General features: G+C 42.6%; 1 protein-coding gene across 4 annotated transcripts in view; it reads left to right on the forward strand.

The window, feature by feature from the left end:
* DIP2C (disco interacting protein 2 homolog C) overlaps window positions 1-11,685 on the forward strand; it is a 337,865-nt gene extending 326,180 nt beyond the window's left edge. For all 4 annotated transcript variants that reach the window (XM_052806472.1, XM_052806481.1, XM_052806490.1 and 1 more), the window contains 4 exons: window positions 361-435; window positions 1,551-1,725; window positions 3,573-3,696; window positions 8,537-11,685. In XM_052806472.1, the coding sequence (XP_052662432.1) occupies window positions 361-435; window positions 1,551-1,725; window positions 3,573-3,696; window positions 8,537-8,789 (627 nt within the window). In that variant the 3' untranslated portion in view covers window positions 8,790-11,685. The remainder of the gene's footprint in view (window positions 1-360; window positions 436-1,550; window positions 1,726-3,572; window positions 3,697-8,536) is intronic.
* Window positions 11,686-22,012: the final 10,327 nt, after the last annotated feature.

Consider the following 22,012-nt stretch of genomic DNA (forward strand, 5'->3'; position numbering starts at 1 on the left):
TCAGGCCAAAGTTTCATGTGGATAGCGGGGGTTTTTTTTCTATTCTAATATATACTCTCAGAGGGACTTGGGCCATTTGGTAGGATTTTTGTATTGTAGGTGAACATTTGATTTCTGAGGAGTTTTTAATGATGGAAGGTGTTCAGCTTTCACAAAGAGAAGAGGTTTTGTAGCTTTTCCCAGATATCTCAGAATTTATTACATCTATGGACTATTTTAATTTTTTATGTTATAAGTCTACTTTAACTTTTTAAGGATTTCTTCTAGTTTCTAATGAAGGTTTTTTGGGGACGAAGAGTCAGCATATGATTGCATAAGCCGGTATCTCCTTTCTCACTGCCTCATGTTTTCTTTCAATAGATCCTCCCAGGAGTACGTATCATTATTGCTAATCCAGAAACAAAGGGACCCTTAGGAGACTCTCATCTTGGTGAGGTGAGTCATGAAAACTTAACCTGTGTATGCTCTGAATGAAATTGCAGAGATAAAGCTATCATCGTGTATGCCAGTGGTTTCCTATAATACATCTTACCAAATGCCCAGTTAAGAAAATTGTGGATTCTACAGATCTTTATAGTCTATAAAGTATGTAGCATGATATTTGTATCATTATTAAAATTCCTAGTAACATACTTGATAAATACTAATAATAGCTCAAGTTTGTTAAAAAATTGAAAAAAATCTGCTTTTTCTAACTGTATTTTCTACTTGGTGCTTCACTAATTCTGATGGAAACTTAGATGAAAAAATAAGTTTATTGATTAGTCTAATATCAGCTAGATGGTTTTCTAGTGCTATTCTCTTTATAATCACTGTGCTTCAACACTGAAGTACTCTCATTAGCTGAGTTGAGCAAGGCTATATGTTTTTCCAATTTTATGTTTCTGGAGAGAAAAAAAGTTATTTTCAGTGAGCAATTAAAGATCTAATTAACCAAATGAAAAATTTGCTTAGTCATAATTAAAACTACAGTCTAATTTGTGAGATTCATCTGTCAGATTTCATTACTATGAAATCATAAATATTTCCGTGATGCCTTGAGTTAGATGAAATTAATCCTTTTCCATAGGTGAGGGTCCCTGGCCTCACCCTTTAAAATAATCTGTCTGTCTGGTGTTCATGGAGGATCCCTGCTGGAGTAAATACACTGAACCACACGTGGGGGACTATGGAAAGAGCACCGTGGTCCACAGGCTCTTCTGAAAATTGCCATAACCAAGCAGACCTCAAGGCTAGATAAGCCGTTCAAGAAGGCTGTGCAGGTCTTTGGCTAACCTGGGGCCAGAGGGCTGCAAAGCAGGTATCCCTGCAGCCGTGAGTCCAGCATCCCTCTCCCCCAGGCACGGCTCAGATCCGCACTCTGACTTCAGTGAGGTTAGATTGGGGTCTCTCTGCCTAAAACTGGGTCAGTTACGGGTTCAGAAACAGTGTTAAAAGGCATTATGGTATTATCTAGCTATGACTAAAAATATTTGCAGCAAAAATTTTCAATAATGCTTCATTCTGGAAAGCTACTTTAATTAATACCAGTATAATTGCTTTTAACTTAGATATGGGTTCACAGCACTCACAATGCCAGTGGGTATTTTACCATCTATGGAGATGAATCTTTGCAATCAGATCATTTTAATTCAAGACTCAGCTTTGGAGACACACAGACTATTTGGGCTCGAACTGGCTATCTGGGATTCCTAAGAAGAACAGAACTGACAGATGCAAATGGAGGTAAGAGGTTTCTCATCATCTAGGTCTATACACATAACTTGGATTATTTTGAGGCTGACACCATCTCTTGGCCTGCGCTACCCAACGTGTTTAGTCTGTGAAACCTGTAGAACTGCAAAAAGGCCTTAGTTAAAATAATCAGAAAATAAAACAGAGGGTGAGATTTCCCTGCTGAAACAGTTGCTTTTCCTTTGCTGAACCTCAGGTGCTATAAATCCCCTCCACCAGTGATTTTTTGGCATAGTTAATGTGCCAACTGCTTCAGCTTGAAAAAGATGAAATGCAGCTTAAAATGCCATCATTTGCACTCGCAGTCATATCTTCAGGAATGCCTTTGTGCAGATAGGAAGAGCCTTGTTGTGAGCCCGAGTCCTGTCCCTCCTGTGACGACCACCTTCTTTGATAATTCCTCTGTTATAAACTTACTTACAGAAGCTGTCCATTTCTCAAATTTCCCTGTCTTTAAACCTGCGGGGACAGTTACTGAAATATAATACAAGCAGTAGCCTGCAGGAGAAGCTACGGGGTGTTTGGGTTTCTTTTGGAAAGGTACAGGATTTCATTACTTGTTTTTATGACATTCCTTGTGTACACATGTAAGCAAACCAGCACTGCCAGGCACACAAAGTCTCTGCTTGGGGAAACGTTACTTTCCTGTGATTTTTGCAGAGCACAGTGCCACAAGCGGTGGCTGGCTGAGGTGGCAGTCGAGGCTGTTGGCAAAGTGTGGTTTCTAGCAATGCTGCGAGCACCTCCAGGAGTGATCCCAGGGCCCCGGTGTCAGTGCAACTAGAATAGCCACTATTCAGCCAAAGAGTGAATTCATTAAATCTGAAAGCATTTTAGTAATCACTGTGGACTACAACTGCTGCCTGTGTCCTTATGTTAGCATCTTCCTGAAGAGATTTACTTTCCTTTGTGGAGGCTTTTTTGATTTCATAATGATAGCCCAGCCTTGAGCAAAGTCAGGATTCTCTGAGGATATGGCAACTTAAGTATCCAAATGGCTTAAATCTTCTCCTGGCAAAGAGTTGCTAAGTCTCCGTTCTCCTCCCACTTTTAGCTCCCAGTGCAGAAAGTTCTCTGCCCTTTATTACTGGTAGAGGTTATATTGCCACTACATTACCACCATGCAACTATCTGAATTAATGTAAAATGAGCCAGTTATCTGCTTTTAAGTCTATTAGCGAATATTATTTCTTTATGAATAACATGCAGTCATTTATTATCAGCCTAATATCTTTTAAAAAGTGTCATTTCAGCCTCATTTATTTCTTCAGTCAGTAAAAATTTGTACTATAAGAGCATTACGCTCCAGAGCTTGCCATTTGTCTGAATGAGCAATTTGCTATCTGGCACATAGCACAATATCGTTTATTGATAAACACCTTTGTAATACACCTTAAACATCAGTACTGACCATCTCAAAGCTACTGGAAGAATATCATCCATACTGTTAGGGTCAAATCCATCCTTACTCCTTCAAAAGAAAGAGAGAGAAACAAAGCCTATTGCCTATATAGGGGGCCTTACAAAAGAATGAGTCTGTTCTGCATGCACCTAGGAGAAAAACAGGAATTTATGCCACTGTCTTTGGATAAAGACTTCCACCTTTCTCTTCTTCAAATGGGAATAGTGTTTCTGCCTGCCTTCCTTCTGCTTTCTGCTCTGCATTGCACTTCAGCAATGAAAAATCCTCATTAGTTCAGAAATCACTTTGGGGTTTCAGAAATTCAAGGATAACTTATAAGTGTTATGCTTATTTTACTTATTTATTAATGTGAACATTTTTGTAATTTAATGTACTGGAGAATAGAATCATTAACATTTTTGTTCCTTACAACCAGAACGCCATGATGCACTTTATGTTGTGGGTGCATTAGATGAAGCCATGGAGTTACGAGGGATGAGATACCATCCGATTGATATTGAAACCTCTGTAATTAGAGCACACAAGAGCATCACAGAATGGTAAGGATTATATAACGCCAGGGCCCTTATATAAAGCTGAAATACCTATAATGTTTGGGGGTTTTTCTGGCATATTGCAGTTGATCCAGGAAATGGCCTGTCAGGATGGTCATAGGATTTATAACCCGGCTGTAAATATGTCGTTAGGATGAAACTTTTCACAAACAGATTTAATCAGGTAGGACTGTTTTCTGCTAGGATCATTCAATATGTTTCGTTTTTAATATGGTTTTAAGTACAAGTGAAGGATTAAAACTTTTAATTTGAGAGAGCCAAGCAGCTCTCAGGTAGGTTGGTAACTGTTTCTTGGAGTTTGAGATTTATATTCTAACAAGGAAAAGCAAACTGGTATGAGTTCAAGCTTTAGGAGTGTTGTTATTAGGAGGAGTAAGCAAGCAAACATTTCAAATAGATGAACACACTAATAAACTTTATTAGTGAGCACACTGTTACTTTTGAATTGGTTATTAATAAATCAAGCAGTGATCAAATCAAGGTCACAATGGAAATTGAAGCAGTAAATCAATGAGTTAATAATGATGTCTTAATCAATGTATCACATCATCAAATGCACACAGCAGGTAATCATTTCTTGAGGCCGACATGAGAACAAATTGCTTTTCATTATTCTTGCATCAGAAGACTGAGTCAGGTAGTTGTTTTGTTTTGATATAACCTCAGCTCAGCTCTTCTCCTTTCAACCAAAACGAACCTGTCGCAACAGCCAGAGCAATTTAGTGAGGATAAGATCTGACTCTCCATTTTTCTTTTCAAACCTGGCTGCAAAGGTGTGGCCTGGAGCAGTAAACTTAGTAATTGAAGCACAGTGACCAGACTGGTTTCTTTGGTCAAAACACCTTGCTTTTTTTCTTAAATATCTGTTAAAATTAAGGCAGTTAATTGCTTGGCTGACTGTAACTGAGATTTTGCCTTATTTTCTCCTCCCTAGAGCATCATTACTGCTGGTATGGTCTTGTGCCAGCTAGCCATTACAAGGAGTGGCGGATTCTGTGTCCTCATATAGACCAGTGTGAACACTTTAAGGATACTGTGAAATTCTCCTTGAAAATGTGTCAGATCAGTATCAGCAATGGATGGAGAGTTTTCAGATCAAGCTGTTTAGGGACAGGTCTATTATAAGATGGCCACAGATTCATAAATTGATGTGTTCGTCAGTACCTGTTTGTCACTTGTCCTCAAAGTGTGAGCTCATGGGCAGTGAATGAAGTAGCCATATCACACTGCAGAAATGTTCATTATGGGTTTCAGTGGCCAAAAAATGCTTAAATTATGTTCCTTTTTTCAAGACCACTGAGAACACTTTGAGGATCCTTTTCCTTCCATTATCATGGAAATCATGAGTGGGATAGTGGCAACTAAAAAAGGGTTGGGGTAAGCTGAGAGGACCAAAGAAAAAGGCCACTGAATTTCTGCAAGAAGGTAGAAGTACATGCAAATAATTCTCAGCGCCTTAACTATTCCCAGTAGTTGGGTGATAATGTACAAGGCACATGAGCAAGATTTCAGAAAACATGCTGTACTATTGCCCAAAGGCCAAACCTAAAAGTCTTGAGGGTTGTTTCTTCCTCAAAGAGAAGAGATTGCTAATGAGTTAGGTATTTCTCTGATGTGGTCCCTGCAGAAATGGACACACAGTAGTTCGGAGCAACAACATCTGGTTTGCTCACGGTTCCCAATGTCTTCCTAACTAGTGCTCTGCCTAATAGCTCTCTCAAGCCACCATCATGGAGTTTTCATTCATAGTCCTAGTCGTGACGGGCCTTGACTTTTCTCGCTTAACTTCTCTTTCAGCTTCTCTTAGAGATCCTCTTGGCTTTGTGAAACACTCGTTGACAAAATAATAGCCAGTTAAATCTTTCTTTTTATATATACTTTGTATATGCCTTTCTTTGGACAGGGGCATGAGCCTCTGTTCTTGTTGGAGGCTGCTGTTGTTTTGGTTACAATGACCCATTAAGGATTTAACTGCATCGATACCTGTTGCAAACAAAGATACTGGGAATGTCCAGTCAATAGATTCTAAAAATAGCCTCAGCTTCCAAAAAACACATGCTTATTTTGTAACATTTAACAATATTGAGGAAGGTGGTGACTTGTTGACTGACATGTGATCCTGCTGTGCAACTTCTGTCATTGAGGATCAGATCTAAAAGGTCATTTAAAATTATTCTTGTGTCTTAAGCAATTTGAGCACAAAATCAACAACTGCTGACTCTAGATCTCCTGTGTCTCAATATGTAACAAGCAAGAGTGGCACAGTCTGTTTTTTTTGTGATGTGTAACTACAGCAGGCATTTTTTAAAGTGTTTCTAATACTGCAAAATATCTTGAGAAATAATGTATATATATGTGTTTTAATTAAAGCACATTGTTAACTCATTTAAACTTCAAACCCTTGAAAGAGGAACAGAACATAGCTTCCTGGAATTTGCTAAGAAGTGGTTTTCTCTCTCTGCATAATGACAAATAGGTAAAGCTACACAAGGTATTTGGAGAAGAAAACCATTATGGCCCTCTTTCTCTGGAGGTGTTTCAACAACTTCTTGCTTTTCCTGAAGTATTTGGTGGGATGGAAGCAGCAAGAGGGGCCGTTCCCAGATCAGTGCATTGGCTGTGTTGCATCTGTTGGGTGTGACTCCGTAATTTCATGAGAAGGTGCAGCCTTCCTGGGTCCCTAGTTTTCTGGTTTGGTTTGGTTTGGTTTTTATTCATCAGGGCTAGAAAGTTAATGTATTCATAAGTGATACGTGCTGGCCAATATATCTTCATCTCAGCTGGTGAGAACATAAAGGGCAATATTTCCTTTTACTTACAGTGGTCAGCAGTGAGTTAGAAGCATGACATACGAAATGAGTTTTAAATTAAATTGAAACCCTCTTAGGAGTGTCAGTGGCTCTAGGACTTAATAGAAGCTTCATGAAGGTTTTGGGAATCAGTCTTGTGAACCCAGATGAACTAACTTCTCCTAAGCCATGTTTTAGGGACCTGCTCCTGAATCTTGCCATTGATTGCTTTCCCAACAGTTCGTTTAAGGCACAGTTTCAAGTGCTAACTTATATTTTAATAAAACCTCCCCAGACTTTTTTGTTAAAATATATATAATACTAATTTAGATGTTTGTACAGCAATCCATAAAAATTCTAGGGCTTCTCTGGAGATGGTCACCTGAGCAGACTGATATTTCACTTTGCTAATATTCAGCATCAATCAAAACTTACTAGAATGTCTGTGAAAACATAATTACAAATTAAAATTCATTTCATAGCAGTACTAAGTCAAAAGCCTGCACAGCCTTGCTTTGGCTGCCCATTAGTTTTCCAGATCAATAAGCACATAAGAATTCAACTAGTACTTCAGCGGGATCTGAAAATGAATTTTTTTTTAATAGTAAGTACTTTTCTCCTAAAATCCATTCTGTTAAGCATCAACATAGAGCACATTTTCATAGCTAACTTTTGGGCGAAGTAAGATATGTTTCCAAAGTACAGGGATTTACAGAATTGTCTTAGTAGCCTAAAACAGTGCACTTCTGTCTCAGTCAAGCATCGACCTTAGGATAAGTAGCTCTTTCTGAAGTTGGCTTATATACGTAATATATTCTAACTTTAAGATGCATATGCTTGAGACAATTCTGGAAAATTATCCACTGATTTTATAAGGTAAAGGAGAGTCAAGTACAGGGTTTGATGTATGAGTTACATGTGTAGAATATTATTATTTATGCTATGGAGTAAGTTAGAGAAAGAAATAACCATCGCTCTGTGTCTTAAACACCTGCAAGGAAGAATGGGATTGCTCTTTGTGGAGCCTCAGTCCTGCTGACCTCCTGTGAGACTTCAGAGGCTTTGGAGGCATTTGAGAGGTGGGGAGGAGGATGGAGTGAAGCATACACCAGACTTTCATACCCTCCCAGCCTCCATATTTGGAAGGATAAATGCATTATCCTTTGCCAGAAAAGATGCCCAGTAGCAGAAACTAAAATTTACCTGCTTCAGCTCAAGGGTTTAAGCAAAATTTGGGGGTTTTACAAAGTTCTTTTAGTAAAGAGGAGATACTGGTGATAAAGGTGTTCCCTTGACCATCTCACCTGTTAATAAGGAATGTAAAAACTCCTGTCCCCTTAAACCCAACAGAAATAAAACAGATGGAGACACTGCTTATTTCTGTGTAAACCAATTGGTCCAGAAGAATCGCAGCTCTTTTGTGCTAAGCTCTGACCTGCCTGGACAGCAGCCAGCCCAGTCCAGAAGGCACGTAGCCATTTTTGCCTAGCACTGTGCAAGTGAGGAAGTCGCCTCCCTGGCCACCCGGGGACCTTTGTGCAGCCTGCAGTATGCCATGTAAATGTTCGCAGGGCTCCGCACCCCTTCGCTCGGCAGAGTTTATCCCAAAGATCTTTCAGCTCGGACTATGTTCCTTCTGTTCCTTTTGGTGTCGCCTCTTTTAACCTCCTTTGCTCTTCTGGGCTGCTCTTCAAAAAACTCCAGCGAAGACACCTCCACCCACACATTGCTCACGCATGCCTTCATGAACACAGCAGCGCTGTGACAGTTCTCTGGCTTCCAAGGGAACTACCTCCTTACATGACAGGCAAGGATTAGACTTGAGTTTCTGGGAAGTTTAGCCCAATACTTAGTATTGCAGCAATATTAAAGTGAGAGCTAGTGGGGCTGGTCTTCTGCCCCTGCCTGCAGACGTGTTCTCTCTTGCTACTTACACTTTGTGAAACAAAAGGTAACCCAAGGCTGAATGAAAAGGGAAAAAAATTAAATGGGTAAAAAAACCCCACCATTAATACTACTTTTTTCTTTCATTCCAGTGCGGTGTTTACCTGGACAAATTTATTGGTCGTTGTAGTTGAGCTGGATGGATCGGAGCAAGAAGCTTTGGACCTGGTTCCTTTGGTCACCAACGTGGTCCTGGAGGAACACTATCTGATTGTAGGGGTGGTGGTGGTTGTGGACATTGGTGTAATTCCTATCAACTCCCGTGGAGAGAAACAACGTATGCACCTACGAGATGGATTTTTGGCAGACCAGCTAGATCCCATCTATGTGGCCTACAACATGTAGTCTTGTACCTTAAAGCTTCCATGGACTTTACTATAGATGTATAAAATTTTTTGGTGTCCACTAAAAAAGTGCGCAGATAAGATGCTGACACTCATCAGAATGGAACTGTTTCTATTACGACTTTTCAAAGCAGTCACGATTGGCAGGAAATAAAATGTGAAATGTTTTCTTTTACCACTAAATTTTAGAAAAGAAGGACTATGGGGTGAGGCCCTTCAGTGTGTTGGAAAAGCCCATTTTAAATTTTTTTTTTTTTTTTGCTGATTGGACAATACTGCTTTTTGAGTAAATGTGGCTTTGTATTTTACATTAAGTAAGCTGAAGTAGATTTTTTTTTTATTCTGCCCTCCAAATGGATTCTTTTAAAACAATTTGCATACTAATACAAATAATTGTTTTCTTCATTTGTTTTAATATGTCATAAAAAGCTGATGAATACAGATCCGTTACTAACTTAAGCCATTTTAGATCCCACATGTTAGGAAACTACGTAGTGGTACGAGGAGAATACCCAAAGTAGCACCTTTCAATTAGAGATCTTGCAGCTTTCTGTTGGAGATGCTGAAAGCCCAAAGGCCAAAGCCTTTGCTGTTAGCGTTAGAATGGAAGAAATTTATAAATAAGGTGTATTTCGGCAATGAACTTGCAAATATCTTTGTACTAAACTAAAAAGATAAAATAAGTTAACTACTTCTTCTGTAATTATGTACAAAACGTTTAATTTATTTTGATCTCTTTAGAAGTATAAAAGAGAAAAAACATTCAAGAATATTAAACTCTTGAAATGTTTGCTAATATAAAAAAGTGTTGTATTATCTTGAGTGGATAGTATCACATCAAATATATATATATGAAATATAAATTCACTAATGACAAAAGATTTTAAAGTTTAAAATGCAGTACTTGTCACTTGCATGGTGTCTCCCACTGTAGATAATCAAATGTTACTCACAAATTTTTTGGAAAAAAAAAAAAAGGCAATCCTGGATTGCTAAGTATCCCTGTCAAAAAGAATCCTCTAGATACCAGCAAGTGGAATTATTGCTGCCTTTAAGGCAGTGAATGAATTTAAGACTAAAAATGCACTACAATAATTTTCTTTTCTTTGCCATGGAGGCAACAATAAATATTCGTGCTGGCATGTGCATACACTTGTTAGACTTAGAAAAGGCAGGTTGAGGAATAGCACTGTTGTCTAGCTGCAGAACTTTGTTGCACAATTTTTTTCATTGTTTTAGTTGGTGTTTTTATTGCTATAAGGAAAAGTTCTGGGGTTATTTGCACAGAGTTATCAATTTGCCTCTCAGCTAGGACACGTAGCTCGGTGGCCAATGCATCCGGTTTACATTTACAGGAAACGATTGTTTCGATGGTCTTTAATTTATTCCTTAACAGAGAGGAGCGTACAGTCACTACAACCGTTTTGGCACGAATCGTGCATCTGCTAACTAGTCCCTAAACGCATTAAAACATCAGAGGAACCGATCTGCCTGTTTAAAGAACGGAGGAGTCCCGCGGTCTCCGATCTGAGGCCATCACGGGAGAAGAGTAGGAAAACATGCATCACAGCTGCCTTCATTTTACTACCTTTGGATAAAAAAGAGGTTTGATTCCCCAGTTCTGTTGTCTTCCCTGCACCCCGTACCCCTTTTTTTAAAACCTTCCCCTTCCTTCATGTGGTTGTAACTGAATTGACCTGTTTGTGATCAAGAGTGGGATGTACCAGCTGCAGTCCAAGAATGCTTTTCTTATTGTCCCAAATGACGTTCATGTGCTGGCTCTCATTACCGGATATGCATGACTAAGATTGTTGCAGGGCAAATGTAATCATGTTTATATCACGTATAAGGGAGTCTCAATGCTGGGTGTTTAAAATCTTTTTAAAAGGTAGGGACGTTTTAGTCTGCATGTACAGTACAGAGCATCTTGCCATGTCAGACGCATTTTCTTTCAGACCATCCTTTCTGCCTTCACTGTCCTGTGAATAACCCTATTCATGCTCTGCAGACCAATCCTATATTTTGTCAAATTCATCTTCTGCTCCCTAAAAAGAATAAAATCTGTTCTTAATGGCAAGTTGTTGTAAGGTTTCAGACAAGATGTTGATTGATTACAAACATAATTGCAGTGTGTGAACTAACTTGTGAAGTCCTGCTATCGCTGATCTCAGTACTGCAAAACAAATCTCGCTGTCGTTCAAAGCATCACTTTAACCTTCACGAAGTCAACTTTGCATTTGTAGAGAATAAAAGAACTGCAATGCAGTTGTGAAACGCAGTTAATAACAGCTCTCTTCTGCAACCTGTCATCCGTGGTTGTTAAATCCTGAGTTAAGAGAAATGATAAACTGAGTTTCTGGTTTTGTTGTGCAAGCAAAAGGAAGGAAACATTTAAGCACCATCAGACTGAGCAATAAAGAAGGATTGTTCTGTATTAGAAACTGTACTGTAGATAAACCATTCATGAGAATGTATAAAATGTTTGTCTTGTGACCTTGTGCTTTTGGAGTCAGACAAAACCATGTAATCAACTTGATGCACATGCACAAAAAAAGAGGGTACACAATGAACATTTAAACACAAAACTAATCAAACAGGAGCAGATTCCTCATGGTGCTTGTTTATTATATATATTTAATCCTGCTTGACACTTTACCCAAGGGAAGACTGTCCCTTTTATCAGTTGAATGTTAGCAGCGTTATTTCATAGAGTGTGGTGACTGGTTAGAGAAATTCATGTAACTCAGCCAATCACAGTTTCAAACAAAAATTTTTATGTGCAAAGGACAGCAACCTTCTTGTATGTTAAACCACCAGTACGCTTTGTACATCTGTGATAACGCCTGTTTTATATTCAAATGAACAAATAAAAGCTTTTATTTTTGTTGCTCTGAAAATATCGGTTTCTTAATTAGTCACCTAAAATGGAGCTTCCGAGAGCTGCGAACGCTCAGTGGAGGAACATGGAGAGCTATACTGTAATTTTATTTTGTTTACCTCTCTTGTTGCATAATTTATTAGTACAAATCATTATACTTTTAACAATGTTTAAATACTGGTGTGGGCATTTATTGCTGAAAGACTTTCATATGGCAACAAATGTTTTTTGTGAAATGTTTTTTTAATTCTTTTTAATATATTCAAATATACTGTTCACATTTTTGCTGAAAGTGTAAAGATTATTGTAAGCTTGGTAACATTTTGTGAGAAGCAATAACAAGCATTAGTACTGTAAAACTCCTCAAATTTGTCACTTATCACTTTTGTTGCAAGGTCTTGCTACCGACATACTACTAATCAGTCACTTAAGTAAGTTATTGATCCAGATGTTACATCTCTGCTGGAGCTTTCTGCCAGTGGAAATATGTGGGTAACTGCTTGGTCACACATGTGGGCTAGAACCTCTGTATCAATTCAGAAGCCTTGGACAACAAGATAAAACCCCCAGGAAATGTGATCTGCCTATTTCCATTGGCCTTTTCCAAAAATAATACCTGTTTCAGAGCTGGCTGCCAGCTGCTGAGTAGCAGCATCCCCAGAGAAGAGGTTTGGCCATAGCTCTGATTTTCCAAATGGGATTTCAAAGGATGAAATTCCAAGTCTTCTTGTCTTTGGTAGCCCATCCAAGAAGTTCAGGGTATAAAATCCCATCTCCAATGGCTTAAATTTCAGGTTGCTCATCACAAGAGGTGGATGCAGGTTAGAGGACCCACAATTTTCCAGAGCAGAGAATGTAACCCGAAAACTGTGGGAGGGAGAGGGCAAGTTAGGGGTGGCAGAAGGAAGAGGGTGGCAGAACAGCAGTAGTTCAATTCAATTTTACAAATCATTTTCTTTAAAAAATGGAAGGGTTTTGATGTTTTATGCTAATGGTGATGAGGACTTTTAAAAGGTCAAAATATTTCAAGTACACATTTTAAAAATAATTTTGGCAAATGGTGGCCATAACGCTGAAAAGCTGGTGGGGAATCTCAACAACAAAATTGCGGTAGGTTTAGAAGAATAATGTACAATAAGAACAGTATAATTTATTCATTATCAGGTTGATAAAACAAGGTACGAACTGGAAAAAAGCTTGATAAAAGACCTTGCAGCTTTTTGTGTGTGTTTTTCAACACAAAAATTTGCTTTATGCACCATTATCATCTAAGGCAGGAAGGGGGGGACATGCACAGAGATCAACAACAAATTCTCGCCAGTCACCTTGTGAATGAAATCACAGGAGAGCGGCGCTTGGGGGGAACTGCTAACTTCCTCTAGCACAGCTTTCTGCAGTCAGCCCCAGCAGTCCAGACCCCTCTTGTCTCAACCTTGGGGATACAAATCCCTGCTGTGCCTTCTTGCGCAGGACGTGCAGGTGGTTTTGGGGGGGGGTCTGGGCTGGGCACTGGCGTGGGGCATGGCTGGACGGGCAGTGTGGGGAGAGGTAAAGCCCAGAAAGATCATCCCAGTGGGGCTGGACCCCACTGTCCCCAGGGTAAGAGCCAACCCTGATTTTGAATTGGTTGGTTGGTTGGTTTTTTTAATAGAACTTTTTGCTTAAAACTGGCTGAGGTTTGAAGAGGAAAAAAACTGTAACCCGATTCTACATTCTGAAAGTAGAAATGGATCATTTCATTTGGGGATAAAACAGAAAAGTTCAACCTGAGTTATTTTTTGGTATCCGGAGTGCTTCATTTGGCAGCCCACATTTCCAAAAGCTCTCACTCACCTTACCATGGTTTAGATAGATAAACGGGCTTTCCTTTCCAGGGTTTTTCTGTTCTCTTCTGAGTGGTATTGCCTTAAAGACAGTCCAAAAATCCTCTCAAGGCTTGCCTCATTTGTGATGTGCCTCACTGAGGTATATCACAACATCCTGGTAACAGCAGCTCTCCCCTTCTTACCCAGCAAAACAGCATCAGCCCATTTCTACACATCTTTGGCATGCATCTTCATGCTGGAACCTGCATGGCATTTAAGATCAACCATAGGTTTCCGGAGCACGTCATGCTGCATCACGCCAGTCAAAATCGGCACCAGGAGTGGTCTTACACTTCTTTCTGGTCTGCATGGACAAGATTGCTTCAAAGCCAAAGCACTATTGTATTCTGCATGATTCACCCGGGGGGGGGGGAAATACCAAAGTCTTTCCCCAGGGATCCCAGAGCACAACTAATAATAATTTTTAAAAAATATTGCAAAATATTGTACAGCTATGGCCAGTTAATGGGCTGATCCTAAAGGCCCAAACTTGATCTTGTTTTAATTTCATGCTTTGGTAGATTGATAGTGGTAGGCTTCACGCAAGGGAGTGTGGAGGGGTCTGAAGGAGGGGAGGAAGCCGGTGGAAGCACCGTGACAGGGAAGGACTTCCAAACATGAGTGGCAGCATGTGGGAAAGGTTTGGAGCTGCCGCAGAGGGGCACTGAGGGAAGAGCTGTACTGAGCCATCCCGGCTGGAGAGGACACCAGTGGAGGAAGCCATAAATGAAGGGCAGGTGTAGGAAGAGCATTTGGTGTAGACGGGAGATAAGGCCAGAAAAGAGAAGATCGTGCATGTGGAGGTAAGGGTCAAGCAATTGAGACTATCTATATCTACCTCAGTGGTATCAGGCACCTAATTTTAGGTGGCTACATTTTAATTTTCTCACCTAGGTGAGCCCATTTCAAATCTGGGAGCCCCAGGGGCTGGGACACAGCCCTGCTGTGCTTAGCCCCACATTCAGTCTGGAGGCTTGGATGGACTACCACCTGCTGAAATCAGCCAAGGGACTTTGGGGTAAGACCCAAGAGAGGAAATGTATGGAGGTAGGAGGACAGACGTGGTGCAAGACAAGGACAGAGGCTATCCCAACGCGAAAGGTTCAGGAAAATTAAAAAAAAAAAAAAAAAACACCAAAAGGTCTGTATCGGGGAAAAGGCAGGACTGAAGCAGGGAAGTGCTGAGAGAAGACTAGGGTAAGAGCAGCTGCATGCAAGAAGAAGATAATGTTTCCATGAAGCAAGGAAGGGGGGGAGTATGGCATGGCCAGCATTCACAGAGCAGAGGAAGACAAGAGTTTGAGCCAACAACTGCCCAAAGGAAATCAGTGACCGAGGAGATGCAAAGGAATTAAACTTTCCATTGCAGATGCACGTGCTCATTAACAATTCTAGGATGCCTCTCACAAACATTTGGCTTTGGATACTTTCCTGAAATTCATAGGAGGATTTTTTTTTGCGTGCCCACTTTTCTCCCCACTGCACGCTCGAGTGCATTTGCAGGGTCTCTCAGCCATGCACATGTCCATGCTGCCACCACGGCGGCTCAGCCCAGGTCAGCTGCCTGCACGGGGCAGCGGTGGAGACGCGCAGCAAGAAGATGCCTACGTGTCGTGGGTGTCCGCGGTCATGGAAACCCACCGCCCACCCTGCCAGACCAGGGTGTAGGTCCAGCAAAAACTGAATGGGGAATGCTTAAGGTTTTCCTTCCTCTTACAGCTCTTTGGTTAGTAAAGAGAAAGAAAAAAGCAAATGAAGTGTGGGCTATAATTACGTTTTCGTTCAAAGGGTGGATGTATATGCTCCATCTCGGGGCAAAGTCTTTTAACAGAACAAGAGGCTTTTAACTGCTGTTTTAAGCCATGATAAAATGACTATTAGAGATCACTCAATTTTGAAAATTTTCTAACAAAACCCAGATTTTTTTTAAATGAAAACTTTTGTTAAAATGCTCCCATTTCCAGTGGATCACATAACAGGCCTGTAGCCTCACCACAAAAACTGTGCGACTGCATTCTTGCTGTGTATGCCTGCACACACGTGCACTTTCATTGCGCTTTACTTACAACTAACAAACAGCACTATTTATTTCTCCAGCACAATAAAGCCAGCGCATCTGCAGGAGAGAGACAAAGGCAGACTGCAATGTGTCAGTCCAAGACGTGACAAAGTGTAAGCGTCAGAGAAAGCAACCAGAAATGCAGGTTACAATTGGTCTCATTGGCAGTTTGACTTAATTTTAGGTAAAATATATTTGTTCTATTTATCCAGTTTTGATTTGGAAATGCTGAGCCACAGGAAGTATAATAATTAGAGGACATGTTGAGAGCACTTGCTCAGTGCAGACCTGCACATCAAGTCATAGTCTTAAAAAAAAAAAAAAAAAAAAAAATCCCTGAACCCACATTTGATTTCGGTTTTGAATATGGATTGAATCTATCTCAGAGGGAGAGCATTTTCACAAGGGGCCTTAAAGAGTGGCAGGAGTTACACTGTTTCCTCACCATGCCCATATGGTTCCCGTTAGGAAGTACACAAGCATCTCAGAGGGCTCTTCTGAAGTTCAGCACGATTGGTCCCGCTCGGCTAATATGGAGCTGATACCATGCACCCCAGTTCATGGGGGAAGGCCGGGCTGGAGGAGCACCCCAATCCCAGTGTGCTCCATGGGGGACGAGTGAGGCGAGAAGCCCTGCTTTGTGGCACCAATGGAGCTGCACATGACCTTTGAGGTTGGAGGGATGTGATCGTGCAATGAACTCAAGTTTAGTAACTGGTAAGAAATTTGGCTGAAATTCCCTTCAGGGCAGTGTTTGCTCCACAAAATGCCTTTGGAGAACTTCCTCTGCTCTTTGTGAGTGCCTTTGCACAGGAGCATTCCTGCTCTGAACACAGGATTGAGCCAACCAAACCACAGATTAAAAGGTTGCTAAGAAAAATAAAAAGGTAGAGAATAAAAGAAAGTCAAAGCAAAAGAAATCCCTCCCTTGCCCCTAATCCCATTGTTACTCCTTTGGATCCAGTTCTGCACTTCTTTTATCCACTCAGCCCTAGTGAAGTCATGTTAATAGAGATCATGGAGTTGGCCCATGTGAAAGATGCTCAGGAATGTCCTGATGGGTGTTTCTAACCCTACAGCTGAGCTACACACCCTGCAGAGTCCCCAGTGACTGCCATCATGTCGTAAAGTATCTTTGTTAAAAAGATCTATGGTGTCGACATGCAAAAGGACAGCTTTCACTCATGTACCAAATTGCCACCCTGTCTTCCTACTGCGACTTCTGGATAGGCAAATGAAAATGGCCCTCCTCTGCCTCCTTCTCTTGGTGCTCCACCTCCTCCTCCAAAAGCTGCTGACACATCACTTTTTGAATTTCAGCCACAAGCAGCTGCTATTTAGCAAAGTTCCTCCAAGCGCCAGGAGCTCTCAAGGCTTGGGTACTCAATCAGTCAACAAGCTGGAGAACCTCAAACCACCATAAAAATGTCACAAATTTTGGTCTGAGGCGCTGAGCACTAACGTATAGAAACAAGTTTCTAAATCAAAATTCAGCCTTTTTTTTTTTTTTTTTTTTTTTTAAATCAAAGGTTGTTGCAGGACAGGGGACTCTGGACACCGCTTTGCTGCGCCAAATGGTGATCGCAGTAGGTGGGAGCGATGGAACCGCTTCCTCTGCCCTGGGAGGTCCTGACCACAGATCAAGATTAGGTGAAGAATTGGCAAATTCTGAACAAGCTGTTACCAGAAAAGCCTGTAAATAAGTTATATCTCTGCAGCTAATTCTGTACAGAGTGGGTACCCCGCCGGGAGCCTTCTGCTAAAAAGGAAGGCTTTGGGCATGGGTGTCATGCCCGGGAGAAAGCCTGGTCCGGAGATGGAGCTCACCCCTGCGGGGGGGGCAGAGGGCTGTCTGTGTGGCTCTGTGGGCACCATGGTTAAGCTTTCCCTAAGGCCCAGCAGTCAAAGGAGCGAACAGGGTTTCGGGGGAAGGAGGGGGGTGGCACTGATGATTTTGGAGGTGCGGGCAGGTGTAATCCCTCTGTTGATACCGGGACTGCCGAGTCAGCAGCCGTGCCATGCTGTTGGGAAGGGAGGGCTTGCTGCAGGCACAGGCTGGGCCCTGCCAGGCAGCTTGCAAGGGCTAAAGGGTGCCAGGCTGGGTTGGAGGAGTTCGGGGAGGCCTGTAGCTCTTAAGCATGAGTTCCTGGCGGCTTTTTCCCTGCGTGGGCCTTTCCTGCAGCAGTTGGTGCTTGTTGTTGTCAATAGCTTTTGAAAGGAGGCTCCTGCACGGGGCCAATCTTGAGGTGGCTCAGAGCTTTCTCAGCTGGAGCCGGTGGCAGCGCAGAACAGATCCAGCACCCTGGGGCAGACACTGGCTGTGTGAGCTGCCTCCTGCTCCCCTTCTGGGCTCTGAAAACCCAACATCACCCCACCGACTGGAGTGAAATACAATCTCCAAGGCTTGGGGTTTTTTTTGTTTGCAAGTGCAGCATTGCACCCATCCAAATAGAATCATGGAATCATTATGTTGGAAAAGACCTTCAAGATCATTGAGTCCAACCATCAATCATGCCCACTAAACCATGTTCTGAAGTGCCTTGTCTACTCGCTTTTTGAACACCTCCAGGGATGGTGACTCAACCACTTCCCTGGGCAGCCTGTTCCAATGCCTGACAACCCTCTCAGTAAAGAATTTTCTCCTAATATCCAATCTAAACCTCCCCTGGTGCAACTTGAGGACATTTCCTCTCGTCCTATCTCCAGCCACCTGACAGAAGAGACCAGCACCCACCTCACTACAATCTCCTTTCAGGTAGTTGTAGAGAGCGATGAGGTCTCCCCTCAGCCTCTTTTTATCCAGACTAAACAGCCCCAGTTCCCTCAGCCGCTCCTCATAAGACTTGTGCTCCAGGCCCCTCACCAGCTTGGTTGCCCTTCTCTGGACACGCTCCAGCACCTCAATGTCTTTCCTGTAGCGAGGGGCCCAAAACTGAACACAGTACTCGAGGTGCGGCCTCACCAGGGCCGAGTACAGGGGAATGATCACCTCCCTGTTCCTGCTGGCCACACTATTTCTGACACAGGCCAGGATGCCGTTGGCCTTCTTGGCCACCTGGGCACACTGCTGGCTCATATCCAGCCGGCTGTCAGCCAGCACCCCCAGGTCTTTCTCTGTCGGGCAGCTTTCCAGCCACTCTTCCCCAAGCCTGTAGTGTTGTGTGGGGTTGCTGTGACCCAAGTGCAGGACCCGGCACTTGGCCTTGTTGAACCTCATACAGTTGGCCTCAGCCCATCGATCCAGCCTGTCCAGATCCCTCTGTAGAGCCTTCCTACCCTCAAGCAGATCGACCCTGCCTCCCAACTTGGTGTCATCTGCAAACTTGCTGAGGGTGCACTCGATGCCCTCGTCCAGATCATTGATAAAGATACTAAACAGAACCAGCACCAGTACAGAGCCCTGGGGAACACTACTTGTGACCTGCTGCCAACTGGATTTAACTCCATTCACCACATTCTGGGCTCGGCCATCCAGCCAGTTTTTCACCCAGCGAAGAGTACACTTGTCTAAGCCACGAGACGCCAGTTTCTCAAGGAGTATGCCATGAGAGACACTGTCAAAGGCCTTGCTGAAGTCCAGGTAGACAACATCCACAGCCTTTCCCCCATCTACTAGGTGGGTCACCTGGTCATAGAAGGAGATCAGGTTGGTCAAGCACAGTACTGCACAGAGACACAGTGGCCATGCGGCTGCTGGTGGGAAGGGGTGAGTTGTCCTGGGCTCTGGCTTAGCATCCAGCGCCAACTCAACAGCTCGGTTAGCACGGAGCAGCTTGCCCGCTGCTGTGGCTGCTGCTGACATTAGGGAGCCTAGAGTTAAAAACGCTGCTGGCTCCAGCGTCTGCAGGAAAAAGTAACAAGCAATTGCATTACTGAATTGCACATCTTTTGGTTCTGCAGGGGAAAAATAAAAGGCTTTCCAGCATTCATGGTTTTTACAGACTTGTGAAAAAATGGGGAAAGGCTCTGTCACTCAGTCAAGTGTTGTGCCAGCCAAAGAAATTCTCTCTCTAGTGCATAAGGCACGCATGGCAGACTTTCTGGCCATGCTTTTTCTTTGGGAAAGAGCCAGTGTTGCTCCTTGGTGGGGGCTGAGCTGCAGCACAGGCAGCAGAGGAGCTCCCTGCCTGCACCGCACTGCCCGTGCCCCTGGGGTTTGGACACCTCATTTTGCTCCCTCCTGAGAGCATGCCAGACCTGCACAACTCTCTCGTGTGGAAAACGGCTCTTATTCCTTCTAACAAGGACAGTTAACGGGGTGCCCTGACCAGCAGAGGTGTGCGTATTGGCCCACACCAGGCAAAACCCTCTTTTCTGATGACAGGGACTTTGAGAGCTGCAGTGTGCAAAGCACCAATTCCCTTTTTGCTTTTAATGGAGCCATTTTTCACCTTGAAGACTCTTTTACAAGGGACAAAACCACATTGCTGTGGCCAGGCACAGTGGGATTGTGGCTCAGCACTGGCCCCACACAGAGCCAGCTCCCACAGGCTCTTCCCGTGGGAGCACGAGTGGAGGAGAGGCAGAGACCTCACATGGCAGCAAGCGGAGTCCTGAGCCACCTGCAGTGGCTGGCTGCAAAAGAGACTGTTCCCATTAACGAAGCAGTTGTTAAAAATAAAATAGTGCTCTGGCTTTACTAGTAAACATTGTTTTCTGCTGCAGAAGTCCTTTTCCAAACACTAGTAAAGCATTTTGTATAGCCAGCTTCACAGTATCTTCTCTATGCAGAACTCAAGTTTATTTTTAGGTACTTCTCTGGGGCAAATCCTATTTCCACTGAAGCTTTACACCAGCTTAGATTTCACTTCCAGGGAGTTAACAGAAACTGGCCAGTGGCTTCGTAAACAAACACATCGCTCTGCCTTTTAGCATGGTCCATTCTTGCTCTCTTGGCCTTTCTTCTGTATTATCTTCAATTATTAGTCCCCTTCTATGCAAAAATTATCTGCAAAGCAGACGCTGTATTTAATTTCAGCCCCTCCATCACTGCCCTGCCTGAAGGCATCCTTCTGCACGTCAATACTGGCTCCAGGGCCGTGGGGCAGAAGGGGTCCTGGTTCAGGCATGGCCATGGGGAGCAGGAGGGGCAATTTAGGGTTAATTTTCACTGGGTTCTCTTTCTTTTTCTGATTTTACAATTTTGAACCTTTAGCAACCCAGCATTTCTTTTTTGACGAGCATTACTGAGTCTAATGTACTTTTGAGCCTCTGGAAATAGGTTTTATTAAGATAAAATATGACAGTTTTTTCAGGGTTTTGGAAGGTCCAGGACAGTTGGTTTTTTTCTTTTACATTAGCTATAAACATCTCCCACTTAAAAACAAAATACTCTATTATTCTCACAAATGGCTGGACCTTTCCACTTACAATTGAATTTCCTTAACATGAAACAAAGCAAGATGGGCCTTTCTGGTTTTGATACCCCACCAATTTGATTTATGAAAGCATTTGGAAAGCATATGCACAGATCACATATGTGCTCTCACTCAGTAAGGCTAAAATTGGCTGGGTAGCCCCTAACTACCGGTAACAAATCCCAAACATAATTCACATACTCAGTCATTTAAGACCTGGAAAGGCAAGCAAGCTCTGAGCCGGGCAGCTCACTCCACCTAAAGGAAGCAGGAGGCAGAAACCACTGCTCCTCCTTATTAAAATAAAGTAATAGGCAGAGTTAAAATTAATAATAATTAAAAAAAAATCATAATAATGATAAAAAATAGGAAAAGCAAACAATAAAAAGCCAAATAATGCCTTTAAGACTGGTGCTCTAGGAAGACTAAGGTATAGCCCTGTCTGCAGTGGTGAAGATGAAGCAGCTCAGAAGAACTCCTGCTCAGCCTAAGATTGCTGGTGGAAGAAAATTTGCAGGTTTGGGGCAGTGCAAGGACAAATATTCTCCTCCGCTTTGCAGGGGTGGCAGTGACAGGGCCCAGCATGGGTTGTGTGATGGGGTACGGCAGGTCACAGAGAACCCCTGTTAAGCGGTGAGAGTGGGAAGTTGCCGTGGCAGTTCCAAAGCATTTAACCTGTTTGGTCCCGATACCGGCCCCACTGGTGACACCTGAACCGGCCAAATGCACGTGGGGAGGGGAGTGGGGTGAGCGTTTCCACCGGGGATTTCTGCCAGGGGGGTGCTGGTGAGCGGCGCTGTGCTTGGAGGCTGACCGCAGCCATTGAAAGGGGAGAAGGTCTGCGAAAGGGAGCTGGAGGAGGACGCTGCTGCTTCCTGATCCTGCTTTGCTGGCTTGATTCAGCATAAATGATTCATTTGTAATACATGCACTATGCTGCTTATTTGTATTTAATCGAGTTTCATCAAGATGAATGAATAAAATTTGCACTCTCAGGTAAAATGCTATGACTCATGTAAGAACAGAAAAGTTTGGATAGTAAAATAATAAAAAACTTTTGAGGGA

Source organism: Harpia harpyja, chromosome 1, assembly GCF_026419915.1.
Source record: "Harpia harpyja isolate bHarHar1 chromosome 1, bHarHar1 primary haplotype, whole genome shotgun sequence".
NCBI lineage: Eukaryota > Metazoa > Chordata > Aves > Accipitriformes > Accipitridae > Harpia > Harpia harpyja.